Below are 24,338 nucleotides of genomic sequence, written 5' to 3' on the forward strand. Positions count from 1 at the left end.
AAAACTGGTATGGGGAAAACAAATAAAATCAATCTGAGGGCCTTTTATTATGACTGATTTTAGAGCTATTTAGGTATGTTAGGTTTTAAATGATGATGAATAGGGATTGGTGGGTTAATATGTAGGTAGGGTATTGTCAGTAGTCAGTCGTGTGTATAATAAATGTGTAGTCAGGTTTAAAAATAATGGGTTAACACATTCTCTAAAGTATGTTGTAATGCTCTTTTGCAAATTAAGACCTATGGATTATATTTTTACTAATTAACTGTTATGTTATTTCCAATACATGGCTAGGGTTGCATACAATTGTTACATTGTAATTTATTTATATGCTAATTCACTGTATGACTGGTTGAATACAAGTAAAATTCAGGTGACAGAAGGGAGGCCATATTATATTTTATCTAACCCAGGTATTGGCTGTTATATTTATAAATGTTATCCAGTATGAAAGGAAACAATTAAGATGGTCAGCTCTTTATCATTTGTCACCATGCCTGTCATGTTCTAACAAGTATGTATGTGCAACAGTGACAGGCATAGTGACAAGTGGATAAAAATGGAACCATGCTGCCACTGCAGGTTATACCTATTAAACTACTCAGTTGTTCTCATGTATATTCGATATTTCCAGAAGAATTACTTTATTAGGCTCGGAGGCCACTATTGTCTAGACACAGTAAGAGATCCTTTGGCGTAGTATCAAGGTAAGTATGTCAGGGCATGCCGAGGCATCCCTCACACAAACAAATGCTTAGAACATCTGGCATTTCTAAGACACTGTGGTAAACCTGAAAATTCCAGAGGGATACCTTGACATTCACAAGCAGAGCTCAATGTGTAGGGATGCCTCGGCAATATGCTGAAGGACGCCCTGCCATGCCATGTTGCTAACGGGTGCGGGACCCTATAATAGGTATAATGTAATCATTGAAGATAAGAGATACCCAGGTAGCCCACACTCAAAATAAATGTAGATTTTTGGAGCTGTTAATTGTTAAATCTAATTGTAACTTCGTATTCTAATAAATATTAATTTAAATATAAATATCACCATAAATAAAACTGTTTTAGTTAATTACTTGCAAAGTTGTTGTTTCTAGGGTTAATGAATAAGATATGTTGTAAAAGCAAATAAAACACAAGCAAGTATGTATGAATTGAAGTATTATAATCAGTTTTACATTAGGTACACATTTTGCCCACTTATATATACCTAACCTATTATGCCGACTGGTCTGGAATTGTCCAATACATTTTCTTCGCACTAAAATACTTGATTTCATATGTAGCATCTTGTTTTATGTGATTTTATAGTTATAAATATAGTTCACTTCTCTTCTGGGTTACGATTTTCAGAGGCCGACTTTGTATATGTTTATAGTTGTCATCTCGCTGTTTTCGAATATCATTAAATTGATTTTAATGACCAGTCTGTCGATAAATAGTGTTCATTACATGCCGTCGAGTTTCACTTTATGGGACGTATTTGTTAACCTGTGATAGCATCAATCTGGTCTTATCCTCAACTTAAACTCATTCTGCACTCGATTTCAATTTAAAACACACCTTTTCTTTGAATATCCGGAACAAATTAATGTATTTTATGAAACACAAGTAGTCTCGCAACTAAAATGACATTTAAAACCATTATGTCACCTATCACACGTTTTTGCGTTTAGATATTTCCACCTTTTTATTGTTATAAATATATTTTTAATAATTTACATTACTTTTTACTCAAATTATTTAATAATCAAACATAAATTCGTGAAATACGGACGATTTCCAAAAAGCGCCGCCATATTTATCGAACGACTTTGCTGTTAACCAGTGCTCTGCCACCGGTTAAGGGCAGCGTAACTTTTTAACGGACACATAGCGTGGTGCAACCCAAATATGCAGTTAGCATTCGCTAGCGCCATATTTACACATGATCAGTACATCAAATGGGCATGGTGCAACTGGCCCTTAGATGGTTGGCAGTCCTCAACTGTGCGTTTCTGTAGAAACTGTGGCATGAACTGTCCGTCTGTCCGCCTGCGGTATTTTCAGACCGATACCGCTAACGCTAAGCCATCAGCACTACGAGCGTAGATTTTTTTATGGTATTAATATTATTTTAGATACGTATTTTAATTGAATTAGAATTCGTTTTTAGTTTTATTTAATAGACACGTTAGTTTATTTTTATTTCCTATAAAATTAATCAAACTGTCAGTCAATTCTACTACAAACTCCGAAAACCGAAGTCAGATCACATCGGAAAGATTCCCGAAAAGCAATTTGTCTTAATCACAAGATGTTAGACTAACGACAGATGCAATTAAGGGCCCCCGACAAAATGGCGACTGATAATTAAGGGATTACTCCAAAATGAGCACTGACAGCTAGTTGAGGAGAAATATGGCCTAAGTTATGATAAACTAGATTTAACAGTCTTGCCACAATCGTGGACAGGGTAGATGGCGCTTTCTGGCAGTGGAGCCTAAACCTACGTGATTGTGATAGAATAATTTACAGTACCGGCCAATTATATCAACTCCATGTTTTTTCGGTACAATATTTTTTTATATACTAATATTTCATTTATTCCATATTATATAAAGGGTGCTCCAAGGAATTGTTCGGATATCATCATCGGACAATCATCCCAGCAACGCAAACAGTCACTGAAAATGATTTCTCGTATATACATTTAAAATAAAATAGATCTTATCTTATGTCTCATGCTTTGAAGCTACTAGACGATATTCCATATTTGTACTTGTATTTTGTTATTTATGTGGTTTATAAAAAAATACATGTAAAAGTGCCCCTATGGCCTATTTGAATAAATGTTTGTTTGAATATATTTGTAAGTGGTTTCCTCACAAGTTTAGGTAGTCTAGTAGCCTTTGTGCGAGCGCTGAGAAAAATTGGTCTCATCTTATGTTTTTTTCATAATATTTGCTGTTGTGTACCGCTGAAGCATTCACGGTGTACACCTCACGGCTCAACATCGTAGATGTACGATCTTACATCCGTCCGATATAGGCGCAGATAATTTGAAAATATGACTGACTATTTTTTTTTCTCCAGGTGCACACAGCAAAACAACAAGTCCCACTCTCCGACTCCTACCTACCCGTCGCCATGCAAGTCATCGCTCACCTCACCGACCAAATGGCTTTCGAGGCGCGTGACGAGCCCAAACCGACCACCAGTCGGCCGACGAAGACGACCAGTCGGCCGACTGGTCGACCGATGACGACGGGCAAGCCGATGACACCGAGACCGGACGCGGTGTATGTCAATATGTATCAGTTCAACAGGCCTGGTGTATCTAGGTGATGGTCTTTTGCTTTCTTCTTTCTTCTGTATATACTTTACTTTCTTTGTCTTTAGGCTATCGTATTATCTTAGATTTATAATGTTAAAACTTGAGAGCATTTAACCAGCCCGCGACTGCCTTTAAGAGCTTCGCCCTCTGTCGAAAACCTCGGCCAATGGTCATACTAATGTCATACTTATTGCACGGACGGATGTTTATCTGACATGGTACGTACAATATGTGTACGCTACGTACAAATAGCCATACATTTGACGTGCCCCTCCCCTGCAAAAATCAGCAGACTGATCTGTACAGAAAAATACAGACCAGGCGTCTCCAGTTGCAATGATGAATAGGATCAAAAGTTACTGAGAGCCGCTCTACTGGTTGTGGTAGTAGTCTTAGCCGCCGAAGACCACGAGTAGACCGACTAGCACCAGTCACAGACCACGACGACTAATCGGCCGACTATTAGTCGGCCGGGCAGACCACTGACGACGAGACCGGACGAGGTGTATGTCACTACGTATCAGTTCAACAGGCTAGGTGTTGGTCTTCTTGTTAGGGTCCCGTATCAAAAATGTGCAAAAGGAACCCTTATGGTGCGACTCTGTCCGTCTGTCACAACGCTAAATATCTCGAGAACCACTTAAGCTATCAATTTGAAATTTGGAATAGTTATGAACAACGCTAACCCAGACACACTGAAAGTATTTTTTTTTTTTTGCTATTTCCAAGATCATGCTTTAGTTTCTTTAGCTGATGGGTTAAAAACGCTCGGATAAATCGGCGGCTTTTCTGTGAATATTACGAAGTTAACGATGTGGATATTTTTTTCTAAGACTACCAGCATAAGAATAAAGTTTGTTTTATGATGTCCACAGGAAAGTCGCATAACCTGAACTCATACTACTTGTCAGCACTTAAAATAAAAAAATTAATTACGTAGATATTTTTGCTTTTAGTTTAAATGTTTATAAAAAACGTATTATTGATGTTTTAACACCCCCTATAAACTAAGTACTTCTTCTAGTTTCTTGTACTGTATTTCATGTACCTACCAAATACATAACCAACCATTCTATGTTGTAGTTGACACCAGTACCCCTAGTGTAAATTTAATGGACATCATAACGTGACGAACGCGTTTGCGTTAAGTTTAATTTTGTATAGGATTTTGAGTTTCCAAAACGTCCCGCTTGGCGCGCTCTTTCTAAATCCAATACAAAATGAGACTAAACGCAAACGCGTACGTCACGTTTCGAAATCGAATTTATTTACACTAGGGGTACTGGAGTCCTTAAGACTGTCGGTGTTTAGCTTTGGCTCTGAATTAATATTATTTATACTAATTAGTTGTAAGTGCTGTGGCCCACACATATTGTAAACAATATAGTAATAAAAAATTAGCGGGATTGCCTATTTTTAATTTTTTACTCCTTCGTTCTAAAACTGCCAATAGTCAACGGCATTACTCATACAGCCAATGAAGCTGTTTTAGAGAAAATAAATATTAAATAAAAATACAATAATAAACTTATTCGGTACAAACACAACAACATAATACATATAAAACTTAAAATCTAAATCTAAAAATAAATAAAACTAATCTTAAAATAAATACCGTAAAACAACCCAACTATAGTCCAAAGCTCCCAACTATGGTCCACAAATAAACTCAATTTTTTTCGTTCAGGTGTGTATTTTACTATATTTTTGTAGTTCTAAGGCAAAGTATGTTTATAAATGGAAGGTAAAACTAGGAGTAAAACAAAAGGAACATTGGTATAGATACTTAATTTCCTTTTGAACTTGTGGACCATAGTTGCAGTATTGGACTATAGTTGGGTGGATTTACGGTAATTAAAAACTATCCGCCTGCGGCATGGTGCCGTAGATATAGTAATTCGTTTTGTAAGTATTACTTGTAGTAGCTGTTTGTTTACCCAAATAATGAGAAAAAAAAATACTAAAACTATTATTTTTTAACTAAATACTAAATAAAGCTTATGGTTACGCTTATAGTACTAGGTTTTAGGCACGTTTACAAAGTATTGGTCTTTATGATATCTTACAAACTAAGATTGTAACCCGATTTACAAACATGAAATACAAAGTTGGCCAGGTTTTCATCGCATTCAGCCTTTCCCTTTATAACTAAATTTTAATGGGTAATGACAGAGACTAGTTGGAAATATAGACTGCTCATAACAACACTTATAAAAGTTGCGGTACTGTGAAGTTAAATGGCGATACTATAGCACGGTCATAAAATAATTTTGCATCTCACTTTGGATCCTTTAACGATAAAATTAAGGCCTGAATTTTGTTATTTAGGGTGCCTCCCATTATGGAGCTTTAAATGCAGGGCTCGATTCTACTCGCTACGTTGAGCTACTTTTTTTTTTACTTTTTTTTTTGTTTTTACTTTTTTATGAGACCAACCATGAAATCGCAAAAAAAATTGGCTGATCAGATATCGATGTCTTCTATGGAAAAGCATTTCATTTCATTTTATTTCAGCAAACATAAGCATTACAGTAGTGTACCACAACGCTTACATACTAGGCATTAAAAACATTCAATAAACAATTTAACACACAAAATTAAAAAATTAAAATATAAAAATATAGCTGTAATTAGTATAATTAGCAATGTAAGTTAAAATAATTAATAATATCTATAAATTACGGATTACATAATTGTTTGTAAGTGAGCAAGAAGTTTTTTCGCGATTTCCAGGTTGGTCTCAAAGTAAAAGTAACTCAATTTAGCAAGTAGAATCGAGCCTTAAACTTAAAGCTCCATAGTGGGAGACATACTATATTATATTGATTATGTGATAACATGCATAAGACAATAATGTGCGTTAGTATTATCAAATAAATTGTCAGTACCGATCATGTCAACAAGCAATTTCTAAACATTGATTATAATGCTACGCAATCCTTTCTGATTTCTTTATTTAAATATTTAATTGTACAGTCACGGACTTTAATCGTTGAGCCATGTAGGGTTTACTTTACATTGGATATTTCATACCTTTAATATTGACAAACAAAATAGCTTGTACCTTAAATGTCCCAAAAATTAAAGTTCGTGACAGTTAATTTTTTTTTCCATCTTTATTTTTAGGCAGTTTTGTAGTTATTATCATTAACTGGTCTCTACAAACTTTCTTACTTCTCAACTATTTCCATAACGTTCAAACTTTGCTGCAAATTGCGTGTTGTCGGTTAAGATCTTTTATAAATAAATATAGCAAGTATGAAACTTTAATTTACGCTTTCTGTATTATTAATTCATGAGTCTATGATTTTCGTTTAGAATTTAGATGTCTGATGATTTTGACGTTAAGGATGCTGTTACTTTATTCAGGTAATTTAAATATTATCAATTAGTCCACGATAGATATCATTTATTATACCAAGTCTAAATATCTTCTTCCTTGTCGTATCCTCATGGCTGAGGGACGTGACGACTGTGGACACTTCACCAGTGCTCTCCAAGCCGCTCTATCTAGGGCCCAGTGTATGCTAGCCTGTATTGTGGTTTTTGTCTCTGAAGTTATTCTGTCCGCCCAACGCATGGTCATACATCCATCCCTACGTTACTTGTATTTTTTTTTATACTACGTCGGTGGCAAACAAGCATACGGCCCGCCTGATGGTAAGCAGTCTACGCAGCCTATGTACGCCTGCAACTCAGAGGAGTTACATGCGCGTTGCCGACCCTAACCCCGCCCCCCCCTCGTTGAGTTTCAGTATATATAGATAAATCTAGATAATTCATTAGCTAGGCTGCGTGTTGTGCCCGGGTCATCTGCAAGATTTGTGCCTACATCTAAACTCCGGTAAATTATACTAAACAAATAAATAATAAATAAATATTTGGGGACTATCTTACCCAGATCGACCTAGCCCCAAACTAAGCAAAGCTTGTACTATGGGTAGGCGACGATATACATACGTATATAGATAAATACATACTTGTATACATAGGAAACTTCCATGACTCAAGAACAAATATCTGTGTTCATCACACAAATAAATGCCCTTACCGGGATTCGAACACGGGGCCATCGGCTTCATAGGCCCTACCCACTAGGACTGACCGGTCGTCTGAAATGTATGAAAAGTTTGATGGAGTTGAGTCTGAACGCAGCCATATCACTTGACTAAACGCCTGATCGAATGAAAATATGCCTTAAACAATAAACATAACTTGTCACAAATTTTCTCTCTTCTTCTTATTCTTAATAACCTGTCGCTGCAACAATCATCTGTCAAGATGCTGTGGCCAATGATGATGATGATCATTTTTACCTATATTTGTACAGATTTGTACGTCAAATCTACCTGGGAGATGTCAATTTGGAAGAATGTTACGAACAGATTTGTCCGATGGAGAACTGTCCATAGACTGATTCTCGCTAATTCTCGCTAGGATGTACAGATACCATTGTTGCCAAATCAAGAGCTCACACCTAGGAGGAATCACTGACTCCCGAGTCACAGGCTTTGACCTAGTTCGGGAGGCAGAGTCTCAATCCGTCTACCTAAATGTGTTGCAAACCTAATACACCTGTTTCTTGTTCATAAATTTTATAATATGAAAACAATAAAGATTAATTTTTTAATGACTATATGTCTCCAAGACACATCTACATGAACGTTTATTTCTGTCACTGTCTCTCTTGCAAAATTCGATGCGCAGACGATTTTCGAATTTATATTTAATAACCCGCTTTTTGCGCTTTCCGACTTGAAATATTGCAGTTTCTTTGTTAAACTTTGTGGATTAAATGTTCGACTGCTGAGTTACTGCCACTGCAATGCAGCAATATTTCACTTCAACGTTGAAGTCAACAAAGTAGTTAGGGAGAAAAATTAATTTTAAAGTTTACTAAAATATGGTATCCAATTTTGTCCCCCGCAGAAACTTTATAAGCACCTAAGATTTTAGTTTTCCGTGCCAAAGTTGGCAAAGAAGAATTTTATTAATATGACTTAGAATATATCTGTTTTAAACTCTTTTCTTCGCTCTTGTAAGACTTAGTTGTTAGACTCACACGCGAAGTCAAATTTCAATCGATTCGAGTCCATCTAAGCCCTTGGAAGATTTAACAACCGGAGTCGCCTTTAAGAGCTTACTCATCTGTCGAAAACCTCGGCCAATTGTTATATGTATTGTATGGACTGACGTTTATCTAACATGGCTATTTGTACGTTACGATATATGACATTTGACGCGCCCCTCCTCCGCAAAAATCGGCAGACTGTTTTGTACAGAGAATAGAAAAGGCATCTCCAGTTGTTAAATCCTGGAAGTCTAAGCTGGGGCAGGTGGGCCTGCCTTTCAAATGGCAATGTAATGCGCTACCATAAAATTCAAATTGCTATAAAACTATGTCGTTTAATAGTTGCACACAATTTATCGACTTTACATTTGCAGTGACAAACACTGCAAATGTAAAGTCGATAAATTTTATCTACATGTGAAAGAAATAAAAGTAAGAACCAAACAAAGCAAGAACCACAGAATAAATAATAGTACAAGAACTTCGAACTTCTAATAGTCTCTTTTCTCATTTACAGGCAGCAAACAACACCATACCACAAGCCCGGTATCTACGCCCCCCTCGCGCCCCCCAAGCCCGACGACCGCACGTACCTCCTTCCCCCCAACCAAAACGCCCCATACACCGTCATCCAGCCACAGAAAACCAACACAAACGAGCCTCTTCTCTCTATACATGAAGATGAAGTGAAGCCGCTTATTGAACCGAGTCCAGAGTCGCATCTTCTTCCACCGCATTTTGCAGCTGATGTTGATAAAATATCACGTTCAGATAGTCTGATGCTTGAAGATTGGGAAGAGAATCTCCAGTATTTATCCCCAAGTGTGAGGGAGATGATTAAACTAGCGAATGACCCTGATGATGAGAGATTGATTGAGGATGTGAGGGCTGGGCCTCAAGGGAATAAAGGAGGGTCGAAGCTGAGTGCTTCCAATTTGAGGCTGCTGCTTTTGTATGATCTTCTGAGCAGGGAGGCGAAGAGGCAGAGGCTTTCAGATTATTATGTAAGTATACTGGTTTTTATAATATAAAAATATCTTTCTTCTTCAGCCTAGCGTTTTACTGGCCAAGCGCCAGGGTCCGCTTCCTACTCTATCTTCTCCACTTTACCCGGTCTTCGGCATGCTCATGTGTGAGATTGTTCTCCTCCAAGTCAGCTATCACGACGTCCAGCCAGAACCTTATAGCCTACCGCGGCCGCGTGATCTAGGGCCTTGGACAGTGAAGTCAAGGCATTTATTTTTGACGTAATCTAACGGTCTGCGGCTCATATGGCCATAAAAGTAACATATAAAACAACGCGCCAATAGTATAAAATTATTACATATCTAAAAGTAAAGTAAGAAATGATTTGCATTCGGTTTCGCCTCAGCTGACAATAAATATGATCTGAGGCTTTTTTACTTACTGACCGAGCTGTGTATATGTTTTTATTGAATGTAGCTGGAAAGCGGCAACTTGTTTAGGGCAGTGTGCCGAAAGTTGACGCTTTCCACACAGAGACGTGCATTCGGAACACATGTCCTACCCAACCAGTATATAATTATTAGCTTTCATTGTTGTTTTGTGCTTCTGAATTCAGGCACAAGTAGAGTTGTACCGTTATCAATAACGTTCTCTGTTTACTTTAGAAATACAAAACGGTGAACGTTCTCGAGAACGGCACTACTCTAGGCACAGGTAACCTTAATAGGATGATTCCAGACTAACGTGTTTTTCTCTTTGTGTACGGTCATTTCGGCGTCACGCGCGCTATATTTCGTTACATTTGGTCTAAGATACGCGCCTAAAACGAGTTTATAGACGAGTATACAACGCTAGACTGAAACCGCCTATTTCTGATGCCAAAAAGTATAATAAAAACAGCGTCATCTACAAATAAACTTGAGTTTTATGGAGACTATTAGCTTATATTACCTACTCTCGTATTTGCGTCTGTCCATCTTACATCTGTGTGGGTGTCTCCCATCTCATTCCATCATTTGGCTTCAAATGCAGAGCTCAATTATGCTCGCTATACTGACCTATGTATTTTTAATCCTGACGTTGCATTTTTTTTAACTTTTTCATAAATTTTGGCTAATCAGATATCGTTGTTTTCTATTGAAAAGCCAAAAATGTTTCGTGATTTCGGGATTTATTTTATTTATTTAAATCTTATTGCATGGTAATTTTTTTACAAAAGGCGAACTTAATGCCAGAAGGCATTCTCTACCAGTTAACGGGGTTGGTCCCATAGTAAAAGTAACTCGATTTAACGAGTAGAATTGAACCCCGCATTTAAAGCGCCATACTAGATATACTGTATATTATTTAAATAGGTATTTACTATTGCCTCAAAGATAAAACGTCAAAGCAATCAATCTAACCGCAGGGAAATCACATATTCCCCGCGGTGTAACTTTGCATCGAATGTAAATATTCCTGTTCCTATTGCTTCAATTAATTATACAAGGTTCTCGGGAACATCCCAAAGGATCTGAATGTTTGTTTGTTTGTTTGTTTAAACTTTATTGCACAAATTTACAAAAAGAGTACAAATGGCGAACTTAACGCCTTGAGGCATTCTCTACCAGTCAACCATTGAGCTAAACATAAATAGTTAGTTTGGTGCAGGATTGTAAAGAGTTGATATGGAAATAGACACAAGTCGAGACTACTATGATACTATACTTACACAAATATATATTTTAAATATACCTACATATATACATATTCAATATATATAAATAAACATACATATATATAATTATAATGTACCTATTAGTGTGAGATATCACGCAGACATTTAGTCACGAATGTTTTCAAATAAGTGCTTACGCAACTTGCTTTTGAAAGAAAGCTTGCTCTGAGCTTGTCTGATAGGCAGAGGGAGAGCATTCCACAGACGTATTGCTTGGCAAGTGAATGAGTTGGACAAGAATCCAGTCCGATGAGGGAGGACAGCCAGCTTCAGAGTTCGAGAAGCACGAAGAACATAACCAGGACGGGCTGTTATAAATTCAAATTTAGACCTGAGATAACTGGGTGCAGCTGAATGTGTTCCCGACTATGTTTCTTAGAAGACTGAGATGTTTTGATTTAAGAATTGAATATATTACCCTCTTAGCAAGTACACTGTCATAGAAATGATCATATATCTATCATATATAAGATTCAAAATTCAAAAAATTTGTCTGCAAGTAGAGGCCTACTTTACAAGTCAGTAAAACATTATAGTGACATCATATATAGTGACATGAAAAATACATAACAACATTTATAAATACAACAGCCAATACCTGGGTAAACATTGCATTATAATAATCTTAAAATAAATACAGTACATTACAGTACATATGGTGCTACTTTACCGCACTAGTGCGCAAATTAGCATATTACGTTACTGTGTCGAACATGTAAAGGGCCATATGTACTGTAAACGTTGTACGACCAAAGGGAGTGTTTTAAATCGACACGAGTTGCGAAGAATTACCTATTCGCAAGTGTATCGTACAAAGTTTTACAGTACATATGGCCTTTAAAATGTTCGACATAGTTACGTAATGTGCTAATTATCGCACTAGCGCGGTAAACTAGCGTCATATGTACTGTAAAAGGTTTAAGCAGCACATATCGTAATCTTATACCTTTAAACGAGCAATTCTTGTATATATATATGTATATATATTTCTGTGATCTCGGAAACGGCTTTAACGATTTCGCTGAAATTTGGTATATGGGGGTTTATGGGGGTATACAATCGATCTAGATTAGTCTTATGTTTGGGAAAACGCGTGTTTTCGAGTTTTCATGCGTTTTTCTTTCGACGCAGAATATGGTCGCTAATTTCGTGTTGCCGGCCACTGTCCGTCTGGTCCAGCGGGTTAAGACGCGGACTGCTAAACGAGTGTTACGGGTTCGAATCTCGCGCGGTGACTAAGTTTTGTTTTTTTTATATGTTCAAGTTTATATATAATGTAGTTAAGATTATCACCTATACATCACCATATTACAATAAATAGTTATAACCGAGCAAAGCTCGGTCGCCCAGGTACTGTACTATTAATTTATAACACAGTGCAAGATGCAGATTTAGATTGGTGTGTTGAATGTCATCTTGGCTACGACACCTAATCAAATTGTAATAAAAAATACATTAGAACAGAAATCATTCGTAGAAGAAGATAGTTAAAAGTGTTAAAACCACAAGCCATTACACCTAAAACAGTAAATTTCAATCGATTGAGCAACCAATAAAATGAAATTAAATCTAGTTTTTGTTGATTGTGTTGATCATATCATCTTTAGTCGATTAAAGGTATTTAGGTTTTTTTGTAGTATGACAAATAAACATCAATTTACAATAAAAAAGATAGGTTTATAAGGTCCTTAGAATGTTATTTCCTCTTTATATTATATTGGCTTTTTTATTCTGTTAAATCTAATAAAATAAGAAACGTTAATAAGAATATTTTCAACACACTTGCTCAAAACGTTTTTATTCCACCGATTTTTGGCTCATAATCGTGCTTTTTCAGTATGTTATAACACTCGTGCTTTTTCATTATATTAATTATTTTATTATAATAACATTTTATCGATTTGATCTCCATCCGTCGAATAGAAATACGAAAACATTTGCTTTTTTACATTTTTTAAATTGTATGTTTGTTGATTTATTTCGCGCCTATGCCTTGCGCGCGCATTGGAATCGTGCGTAAAAAAAATAACGCGCCAGCCATTTTCCGTATTTGTCATAAAATTGGAATAGTTTTGCATGTTTTATATTGACGAAAATGACATTTTCAAGCATTGAAAATGAAGAACACATAAAATGGACGCTCCCAGTAATACTAATAGAGACAAGAGCCGAAAACGATAGCCTTTTACCATCAAAATCGGATGAAAAATAATTGGCGGCATATGAAACTTTTATTCAATGGAAAATCAGCAAAAACGCCCAGTCTTTCTTGGAAAACGTGTTGGTAGCTTACTTCAATGAACTGGCGAATAAGTGCCTACAAGCCCAGCACGCTTTGGTGCAATTATTCGATGTTAAAACTGTAAGCCACCATTTTGAAAATTGTACTTTTACTGTTTTGACAAAAAAAAACTAATTTATAAGTTTTGTTTTTTCCTCGCAAGTGTGTTGAAAAACGTCGAATGAAACGCATGTGCATTGGTCATCCCACATCGGCTTTCTTATTGCGCGCTCGCTTACAGCTCGCGCGCACAATATCGCCTCGTGTGTAATGACCAACTTAGCACACTTGTATCATAATGTACTATTACAGTACATATGGTGCTACATTACCGCACTAATGCGAAAATTATTAGCATATTACGTTAATGTGTCGAACATTTAAAGGGCCATACTTATGTACTGTAAAACGTTGTACGATACATGTGTGAATAGGTAATTCGCAACTCGTGTTGATTTAAAACACTCGCTTCGGTCGTGTTTTAATTTATCACCACTCGTTTCGAATTTTCTATTTTTCGCACTTTTATCGTAATGTACTATTAAAAAACCCCTCCTATGAAAAGTCCACCAGGTCTGTCCCCTGCGGAAGCCCATAAGGCTGGCTACGTTCCCTCGTTAAATTGCGATGCCTATTATTTGGCCTAGGAATGAGCCAGCCCTAGGGTCACCCATAGTCTCAACAGGTTTTTTTTCTTCTTCCTTTTCAAAATCTTTTTGAGTCGTTTTATTAAAAAATAAATATTTATATAACAAGCAGAAACGTTTGCGAACGATGCTATTAAGCTTAGAATAAATTTGAAAGAGGAAAACTGCCTTGGGTGAGACTTGAACTCACGGCTTCTGGATAGATACTCCAGCGTTCTGCCATCTGAGCCACCCAGACCTCATCCATAGCCAGCAATTTTTTCCACCATATGTGTCTAGGGGTTAGCGACATCTACCGTAAGAACATCACACTTCTTAGACGGCTACCGGAGTTTTTTTTTATTCATTTCAAGAGAAAACTTAAGTGGTAGGTATACATATTTATTCGCCAAACTGTGGACAGTTTGTTGGCGAATAGTGCGCTCCAAAATAAGGCTAACAATTTCGTGTCATACCTACTCATACATTATACAAACTTATTTTAGGTGAGTACTGAGTTAAATTATTAATTTACAATGCTTACTTGTCTTGTCCAAGTCATATTGGAAATTCACCAATTACGATGTGCTGCTACCCATATTAAATTACTTTTAACAAGCAGTAACGGGTTTATGGTGGCTCAGATGGCAGAGCGCTGGAGTATCTATCCAGAAGCCGTGAGTTCAAGTGTCACCCAAGGCAGTAATTTTTCCACGTTTAATTTTATTTTATTATGTTGTGCAAATTGGCAGCTTTTAATACGTATCTGTAATATCTTTTATTTCGTGCTAATTCTAAATGAAAATCTTAAGTATCATGCGAAGTATGCCTTTTAGCATTAAATACGCCGATTGTCAAAGTCGTTTTAAAACCAGATCACAACCATCATAACAAATTAAATTAGAATCAACTTCCAGTAGGGCTATGATGGTCGGCTCTTTATCATTTGTCACCATGCCTGTCACGTTCTAACAAGTATGTAAGTGCGAAAGTGACGGGCATAGTGACAGGTGATAAAAATGGAACCATGCTGCCACCGCTGGTTTGTATAAGGAAAATATAGATATCTATAGACATACAATATCAACCTAATTTCACGGTTGTCCGAATCCGCTGGGAATTACAGAACGTGTACTACACTGAATAGCAATAAACACGGGGCAGTTTTATATGAAAGTCTCTTAATAAGATACCTGTTTTAGTCGTTTTTGGGTGTAGAACAATATTCAGCGAACAAGTATTTGAATACGTATTTACTGATTAGAAGAAAAAGGGTATTCCTTAAATAAACACTTTAAATATGAAAATGACATCGAAAATGTATTGAATGATAATATTAGAAAGAGGTGACGGGACTTTAAAAAACATATTTTTATTCAACTTTTAACTTTTATTGACACAACAATAAACAAGTATGTAAAACATAGTAAAAAAAACTAAACCATAAACTTATCAATAAAAAATTTGGCGTAAGTCGAAGTCGCTCGGTAGGATGCCCAGAAGACTGGCCGCATTGCCCCGCTGTATGGCAATGCTGATGCACTGAGCAAAATATTGACCAGCCCACTGGTCAACAGAAGCCTCTATAACCTATACCTATACCCACTTGTATTTGTACCGACTTCTGTGATTCAAAGTTTATATTTTTGTATGTATTTATTAATAAACATGTCTTGGTTTTCTTATAAATAAATTACAATGTCAACTGCATATTCTGTTGTATTCTGCTTCGGTTCTGTGTTGTTTCGTGTTGTTTTACGTGTCAATGGGTACACTGAAAATCAGCGTCGCAACACTACTGATGTGCTGCGACACATGCTGAGTGTTATCCTTTTCTGGAACCACCCGCAGCACTGTAACTTCTAATTTACCTAGATTTAAGTCTATTTTAATGTTGTTGTGTATGTTTGTTTCGAATAAAAGCATCATTCATTCATTCATAAGGTGCTTTGACAGCTCCTCGTCATAGAGGCGACGCGCGCTGGGCCCCAATGGATTTTAATTTGTTAGTGATTTGACTATTATATACTCTCCGTGCATCTCTTTCGTATTTATATCCTCATTACGGTCACGATAATACCCGTAGTACTATATACTTCAATGTAATTTAAGCCATTGTCAATTAGAAGAGAATTGAATATTTTTAACTTCGTTATATTTCAAGACAAAAGATAGAGGATAAAATGGAGATGCTATATCTTTTTAAGGTCTTCTTCAGGGACGTTAATTTTAGAATAAAATCACACAAATAAATACCCTTACCGGGATTCAAACCCAAGACCATTGGCTTCATAGGCAGGGTCACTACCTACTAGGCCTGACCTACAAAATTTTAAATAACTGTTACGATTTTTATAAGTGTTGGGGAAGATTTTCTACCAAGCATTGTGCCGAAGTTCCCAACAATTTACGGAACTTTTTCAATATCCATATGTCTCTATCAAGAAACTGTATTTTTTCCTAGTTTGAGAAGAGATGCTACACCTTTTTAAGGTCTTATTCAGGAACGAATATTTTAAAATAAAATACCAACTATATGCTGTTACCCTCTAAACACGCCGTAAAATACAGAAGTTAAAATTACAGATTGACAAAAGATCAATAAGTAGCGTTTAGGAATAACGCGTTAAGTCAATTATTTTATCATTAACATGAACATAACAACATAAATCCTCTCATCAATTTGCTATCAATTGTTGATGAGATGTACTGTTGCTAAGAGGCCTAAGTCGTGGAGATCTTTCGCTTCAATGGTTTCTCGTTGTTTGGCTCATGTTAATGATAAAATTAATTACTTAAAGCGTTATTCCTAAACGCTACCTGTAGTGTATAGACGTGGTGATGGTGACGTCACTGACAGTTAGAGTCAGTCGATGTTAGACCGGCGAGCAGAGCGGTCGTACCGCGTGATGATTGTGTTGGCGAACCGTTGGTGTTGCGAATGCAACTTATTATTGTATAAAAATCAATGCAATAGCTAAGCGCAGCCGTCGGGCTCGGCTAGTATTCGAAGTCTTTTCAAAAGCACCAATAGGAGCCCTCCACATATTTACTAACGCGGCCAATTAAAGGCACCTAAATTTAAACCACCTTTTGTACTGATCATATATTGCAAATCACTCTTTCATCATCCTCCATACTATCAACACCCACTTTCTACATTTATCCGTTTTGGCAAGAACCCTTCTAAACCAGTACCTTTTGGAAGATTATAGTTCACTTTATTATCAATCGATGTTTTATTTGAGTCGTCGAGATCCTGGCCTGCACGGCGGCTACAGTTGGAAATACATTTTATCGTATGATTAATTGAGGTAAATACAGTACTTTACACTACCTGAATTACTTTGACTTATTGTCCTATGTCCCCTAGATGGGGCAGAGGGCGTCCACAGTGCGCCGCCATCTGGATCGGTCTTGAGCTTCGTGCTTGAGTTCGCTCCAAGTCTTCCCAATAGCCTTCGCCTCTGCAATTATAGTCCAGCGCCAGGTCTGCTTTGGACGGCAACGATTTTTCCTTGGGGATTCCAGCCTAGGGCTTGCCTCGGTATGTGTTTAGGATCCCTTCGGAGTGTATGCCCAATCCAACTCCATTTCCGGCGCTTGATCTGCTGGTCGATCGGGGTCTCATTGCAGCATCTCCAGAGGCTGGCATTAGAGATTTTCTCGGGCATTAACACAGACTTGTAGCTGGCGCGAGATGTCTTTTGTAACCTTCCACGTCTCGCATCCATATCGCATCCATTACACTACCTATTGGACTTAATCTATAATTTTGACTTCTGTATTTCACGGCGTGTTTTAGAGGGTTGACAGCAGTCAGTTGGTATTTTATTTTAAAATATTCGTTTCTGAATAAGACCTGAAAAAAGTGTAGCATCTCTAATTCTCTTATAAGCATGGTTTCATGATATATGTTAAATAGATATTGAAAAAGTTCCGTAAAGTGTTCGGAACATCGGAACAATGAGAACAACAACAAAAAACCTTGAGATTTTGTATGGGACAGTAATTTTTAGGGTTCCGTACCCAAAGGGTCAAACGGGACCCTATTACTGAGACTCCGCTGTCCGTCCGACCGTCTGTCATCAGGCTGAATCTCATGAACCGTGATAGTTAGCCAGTTGAAATTTCTACAGATTATGTATCTTTGTTGCCGCTATAAAAACAAATACTAAAAACAGAATAAAATAAATATTTAAGGGGGGTCCCAAAAAAGTGATTTTTAGATAATGGTACCCTTCGTGCGCGAGTCCGACTCGCACTTGGCCGGTTTTTTTTTTCGATTTCGGGGTTGGTCCCATAGTAAAAGTTGCTCAGTATGACCTATATATTCACCCCGTAAATTATTGCAGGTGACTAAATAAATACCCTGTATACACTCGTATATATATCATTGTGCGAGCTTCTTGAGCTTATTGTGGGGCTTAGTCAATTTGTGTAAGCGTGTCCAAAATTTATTTAATTTGACCGTTTTTCTTTTATTTATTTTTTGAATTTATGTTACTTCAGAACAGTACTCCTAGTGTCAATTTATTCGATAGTGAAACGTGACGTACGCGTTAAGTCTCATTTTGTATGGGATTTTGAGGTTCCAAATCGTCCCGCTTGGCGCGCTGTTTCTAAATCCCATACAAAATGAGACTTAACGTAAATGCGTACGTCACGTTTCGCTATTTAATAAATTTACACTAGGGATAGGTACTGTTATTTCTTTTTGGAATGAAGGTTTCGTAACTGGACGCACTATGATCCAGTTAAGTTCACTATAAAACAGAGCATCTTGGACAAAAGGATCGATAAAAGGTTTATTGGTCGCGACGGACGCTTTTATAAGTACACGGTTCCACTGTTTGCAACTTTTTTTTATACTACGTCGGCGGCAAACAAGCATACGACCGCCTGATGGTAAGCAGTCTCCGTAGCCTTTGCACGCCTGCAACTCCTAGCGCGTCGCCGACCCTAACACTCCGCACCCTCGTTGAGCTCTGGCAACCTTTCTCACCGGCAGGAACACAACACTATGAGTAGGGTCTAGTGTTATTTGGCTGCGGTTTTCTGTAAGGTGGAGGTACTTCCCCATTTGGGCTCTGCTCTAGATCTGGAATGACATCCGCTGCGCTGTGCCCTACCACACAAAGCGAGATGACATTCACAATGCCCACAACTCTCTTTTGGACGTTTTTTAAATTTTAAGGACGTACGCTAGTAAAAAATTACATATAAACTTTTTTTCTAATTTGCCTTGTTTCAGAGTTAATACCAATTTAAACAAAAGGTTTCTTTATTGCGTTTCAGTGCATTTACAACACGTTTTTGATGGCGATACGTATCACCACTATGGTACCTAGCCTAGACGTCCTTATTGACAGATATTAAAGTGACAACGAATACTTTAATTCGACCTCTTTTTACGAAAAAAACTGTACCCATTAATATTAATCCATAATTTTTCCAAGTACAAGTACTTATTATGTTTTAAAAATACAAAAACTGAAAAAAAAACACCATTATTTTTTCTTCTTCTTTAATTACGATACTTGTTACTTCATCCGTGATTTTGGGGATATTGAATTGAATTTAGTGTCTAAATTAGCATTGTACAAGTACCAAGGAAAAGTTTCCAAAATTTCCAAGTTATTCATAAAAAGGGGTTTGAACCCGCGATCTCCGGATTGCAAGCCGCACGCTCTCACCGCTTGGCCACCAGCGCTCGTGTGTCAGTGTCAAAACCGATGTTTCTAAAAACGTCACTTTTGACACTAACATATCCGATCCATATCGTATCTAGACCTAATATTTGACGTATCTTAAAGTTAGAATCGGACAAAATTCTATTCATTGCTATGCCTGGTACCTTCGAGCAACACTGGCTTCCGACACGTCGGAAGAGAGGAGACCAAGCGATATCTCACCGTCCTATCGTTCTGCCATTTTTTGCGACGGGAAACGCGCACACAGTCGCACTTCTCACTCACTACATACAAAATCCAATCTGTAATGACGACACAAATACATAGAAAATGACACACGTCAAAGACAAATCTTGCACACCTCGATATCCTTGTGTATGGACGAGTCACAACATGCACCGCCATAGGTACAGTTGTACCTATGCTTCGGCAGAGGGGAAATAGTACGAATGCCGTCTTCCTTCCCGTCGTTGCTCGAAGCTTGGTACAATAGTTAGTTAAGTGTATTCATAATTCATTTATTGTCTGTAGAACACGGTACTGGTATTACGGGTAAATTTGAGTGCGTTGTGGACACGCGCGTCTTAACGTGGACGTGATAAAAGTTTAACAACGACGCCGTAAAGCGGTTTCATTCCGCCAAGAAATGGGGCGCAACTAAAATCAGACCTTCCAGTTTTAGTTAAGAACATCGGACCTTTGTCTTGCAAAAGTTTGCTCTGTGTTCAATACAGTGTAAATCCAATACGGGCAATAAATCCAACCAGACAGAATTTACCCGTGTAATCATGAATTAAGAAGTTTTTTTTTTAATTACCGAAATTAATTTTTGAAAATTTATCCTGCAGCAATGTACCGCATATATTACGAGACATGGCATGACATTACATTGTGTAAAAAGCTCGTATATCGTAACTTGTGTATTGTTTTACATTGCGGGCCAAACTGTTTGGTGTGGTTAATATTTTCATTTTATTTCTAAGCAAAAGTTATCTTATCTCAATATATTTCTTAGGTTTGTCCGTATTGAATTTTCAGACTGTAAGTAATTTTATATTATATTTTTATGTTATGTAACTACTAACTATGAAATATAAGAAAAAACATATCTGAATTAATGTAAAAAAAATATAATTCAAAATCATTATTTAAGAGTCAATTCTACTAGCTAACATAAGGTAAGACTCCCAATTTGCATCTGATTACTTTGGTTATATGTGGATAAACTGCAACTTTCTCATTAGTTTTTGAACAATCAAGAGGGCCTTTACCAGTTGGTATGGTGAAATAGTTATTTCCGATACAAGTGCGAATTACCTACTCGCACGTGTATCGTACAACGTTTTTCAGTCCATATGGCTCTTTAAAGTTTCGACATAGTTACATAATGTGCTATTTTACGCACTAATGCGGAAAAGTAGCACCATATGTACTGAAATAGTACATTACGATACAAGTGCGAAAAATAGGAAATTCGAAACGAGTGGCGATAAATTAAAACACGACCGAAGGGAGTGTTTTAAATCGACACGAGTTGCGAATTACCTATTCGCACATGTATCGTACAACGTTTTACAGTACATAAGGCCCTTTACACAGTAACGTAATATGCTAATTTTCGCACTAGTGCGGTAAAGTAGCACCATATGTACTGAAAATTCTTTTATAAGATTCATGATGGCTGCAACCTAGTGAGACATAACACTATTAATATCGTCAAAGATTACAGATATGGCTTTCACGGGATTTTAAGGGGATCATTTTATGTTGTGTGCCAAATTTTATGTTCACACTTTATGAGCCTTTTACTTATTTATAACATTATATCCTTTTTCGGGACGTGATTTGGATTTATCGATGGGTATATTAAAGTTATGGTTTAGTACTTAAAGTACCTATAGAGTTGAGAGCGGGTTAAAACATGTAATTATTGTAGTTTCAAGGTAAACTTCTTCATTATTTGTTGTACGTCTTTCCCATCACGGAACAATGGTGTTCCGGACCTTTAGGAGGCGTGCGCTAAGCGGATTCCAACACGTAGATCCCCAATACACAAGAGATCGCCTGTGCCTAGTTTTTAACTGTATTTCATTTTCTGTGTATTTTGAACTGTGCACAATGAAGAATATTTACTTACTTTCTTATTATCCAAATAACAATACCATTATAATTCCAGGGTTTTTCTCCTGACGTTCTCCAAACCCTCTCCGAGTCCGCCAGCGGCGGTGCGCGCGCGCAGCTCCGCCTCGCCCTATCCAAGATGGTGGAACGCAAGGACTGTCAACATGAATACGCCAACAACAGGGCACGGGAAATGGTCGACGAGTTGGCGAGAGACGAGTCCAAGCTGTCGAGTGAGATACGGTATCTGCAGCCGCTGGTGTATAACAGGCTTTAGACATTAAGACAAGTTAAGATTAGTAGTTTTCAGATAAATAGGGATTTTACAAGAAATTTAAGCAAATTTCTTTTAAAAATTAGGTACAGAAGTTAGAAAGGAAGTGACGAACGACGTTGATGACGAAGAAGAAGAATAAGGTAGAAGTATTTCACGTGAACAGAATTATAGAGATAAGTTGTAGTTGTCAATAAGTGAGATGCGGTATCTGAAGCCGCTGCTGGTAACAGCTGGTTTAGACGAAGCAAGTAAAGATTAGTAGTTTATGGAAAACGTGATTATTTTACAAGAATCTGATTTTACGGAACCTGGGGGCGATTTTTGAATTTCGAGCGCTCGATTTCGTCACTCGAGAATCTGTAGAAAATGGCGAAATGATATTTTTGAAGTAGGAGCGATAGAAATTGGGAATCGAGTGGAATTTACCACTCGTTTTCAATTCTATTAGTAGAATTTAAATGCCTAGTAGTGGAGATATTATTAAAGGGAGTACGAAATCGAGCGATCGAAATTCAAAAATCGACCCCCTGGTCGGTATTGAAATTATTAGTTTCCCACACTAACTTGTGGGAATTTTCCGAAATATTTTCATGTGGTTTTTAAAGTTTACATTTTATAAAGTTTCCATTGGTATATCAGTAATTGCATTGTTTCAATCTGCCCCGATCGTGACCACGTCAAAAGTTTGGAAAAAATTGCCAATTTAAAAATAAGTTATGTCGTCTAAATGAACTAGTGTATAACAAACTTTAAAAAGATGCGTAATGAATGGCGTAAGTATTTTGTGCACCATTTAACGTTCAGCCAAACGCATCATGATATAATATCTTGAACAATTGACTTTCTCCTATTGTTATGAAAGGTTACCTTACCCGATCTTAATATCTTTCCTATTCCTAAAAAGTAAATATAGACAATACTATTGCGACCGTAGAAACCGTAATAATTAGTTATAAGTATTAAACAGAAGATTTTGCAAAATTAAACATTAAAATTGTTATTCAAATGCATCTAGCTGTAGGTATATTATTTTACAATATTTTATTAAAAGGAAACTCATTGAGAAACCCCTGAATTCAAAATCTAAGGGCAAACAAATTTTGGTCTGTTTTAAATCTTAAATCTTAATAATAAATGGTTGGAACAGGGTACCTACCATGTAAAATACGTAGAATTCTTGTCGTAGATTTTTGTAGCATATTTTAAAATGTATGAAGAAAACGATAAATATAATAATTTTACTATAGTTAAGTTTTATTATAAAATACAATGCATTTAAGACTTCTATTCATAGTTAAGTAAATAATTATTAAAGAATAAGTTATTTTTAGCACTCGTTAAATAAACACAGATTTTATTACAACATTATCCGATACTAGTAATGTCTTTTGAACTTTTTTTTAACTGATAAAGTCACAAATATATGGCAGTTTTTACTTGATGTACTACCAGTAAATAAATTATGTATCAAAAATTTTTTTTATTTTATTTAAATCCCACCTCACCCCACACCGGTTTCGAAAATGGAGACGTTGAATTAGGATATCATATTATTTACACGTTTTTATTCATAAATATAAATAAATAAATATTATAGGACATTATTACACAAATTGACTAAGCCCCACGGTAAGCTCAATAAGGCTTGTGTTGAGGGTACTTAGACAACGATATAATTATATAATATATGAATATTTATAAATACTTAAATACACAGAAAACACCCATGACTCAGGAACTAAATATCCATGCTCATCCCACGAATAAATGCCCTTACCAGGATTTGAACCCGGGACCATCGGCTTCGTAGGCAGGCGCTACCCTCTAGGCCAGACCGGTCGTCAAAAAAATAAATAAAAATATCATTTAAAAATTAAGGAAAGTTTTCAACATTCTGTACACACGGTGTTAAAATATAATTCTATTTTAAATGCAAATAGCAAATGTAAGTTAAACCGTAAAAAATATAATGTACGTATAATTTAATTACCTGGATGAATGAGTTCCATATAAATTAAAGTAATTAGATACATTTCCGGGAACATGGCGAATTAATTTTGGTCTACTTTACAATTCTATGAATCCCAATTTGATGATTTAAATTGAATGAAGGAAACCTTAATGGCGGTTAACTAAACATATTTTACATACATTTTCTCAGGAAAGTCATTTGTTTTATTTCCTTTTTGTTTATTTATGATAATTTACTTCATTGGTTATAAGAAAATTCGTTTCATTAAGCAATTAACTGTAAAACGTATAAA

At 36.6% G+C, this 24,338-nt stretch overlaps 1 protein-coding gene across 3 annotated transcripts in view; it reads left to right on the forward strand.

Moving 5' to 3' along the window:
- The window catches only part of LOC133529085 (uncharacterized), a 75,867-nt gene extending 52,319 nt beyond the window's left edge, over positions 1–23,548 (forward strand). For 2 of the 3 annotated variants that reach the window (XM_061866707.1, XM_061866706.1), the window contains exons 3-5: positions 3,082–3,329; positions 8,911–9,397; positions 21,853–22,200. In XM_061866707.1, the coding sequence (XP_061722691.1) occupies positions 3,082–3,329; positions 8,911–9,397; positions 21,853–22,074 (957 nt within the window). In that variant the 3' untranslated portion in view covers positions 22,075–22,200. Of the gene's footprint in view, positions 1–3,081; positions 3,330–8,910; positions 9,398–21,852 lie in introns of all 3 variants that reach the window. The other variant, XM_061866708.1, reaches the window with a different exon arrangement.
- Positions 23,549–24,338: the final 790 nt, after the last annotated feature.

The sequence above is a fragment of the Cydia pomonella genome, chromosome 20 (assembly GCF_033807575.1).
Source record: "Cydia pomonella isolate Wapato2018A chromosome 20, ilCydPomo1, whole genome shotgun sequence".
Classification (NCBI taxonomy): Eukaryota; Metazoa; Arthropoda; class Insecta; order Lepidoptera; family Tortricidae; genus Cydia; species Cydia pomonella.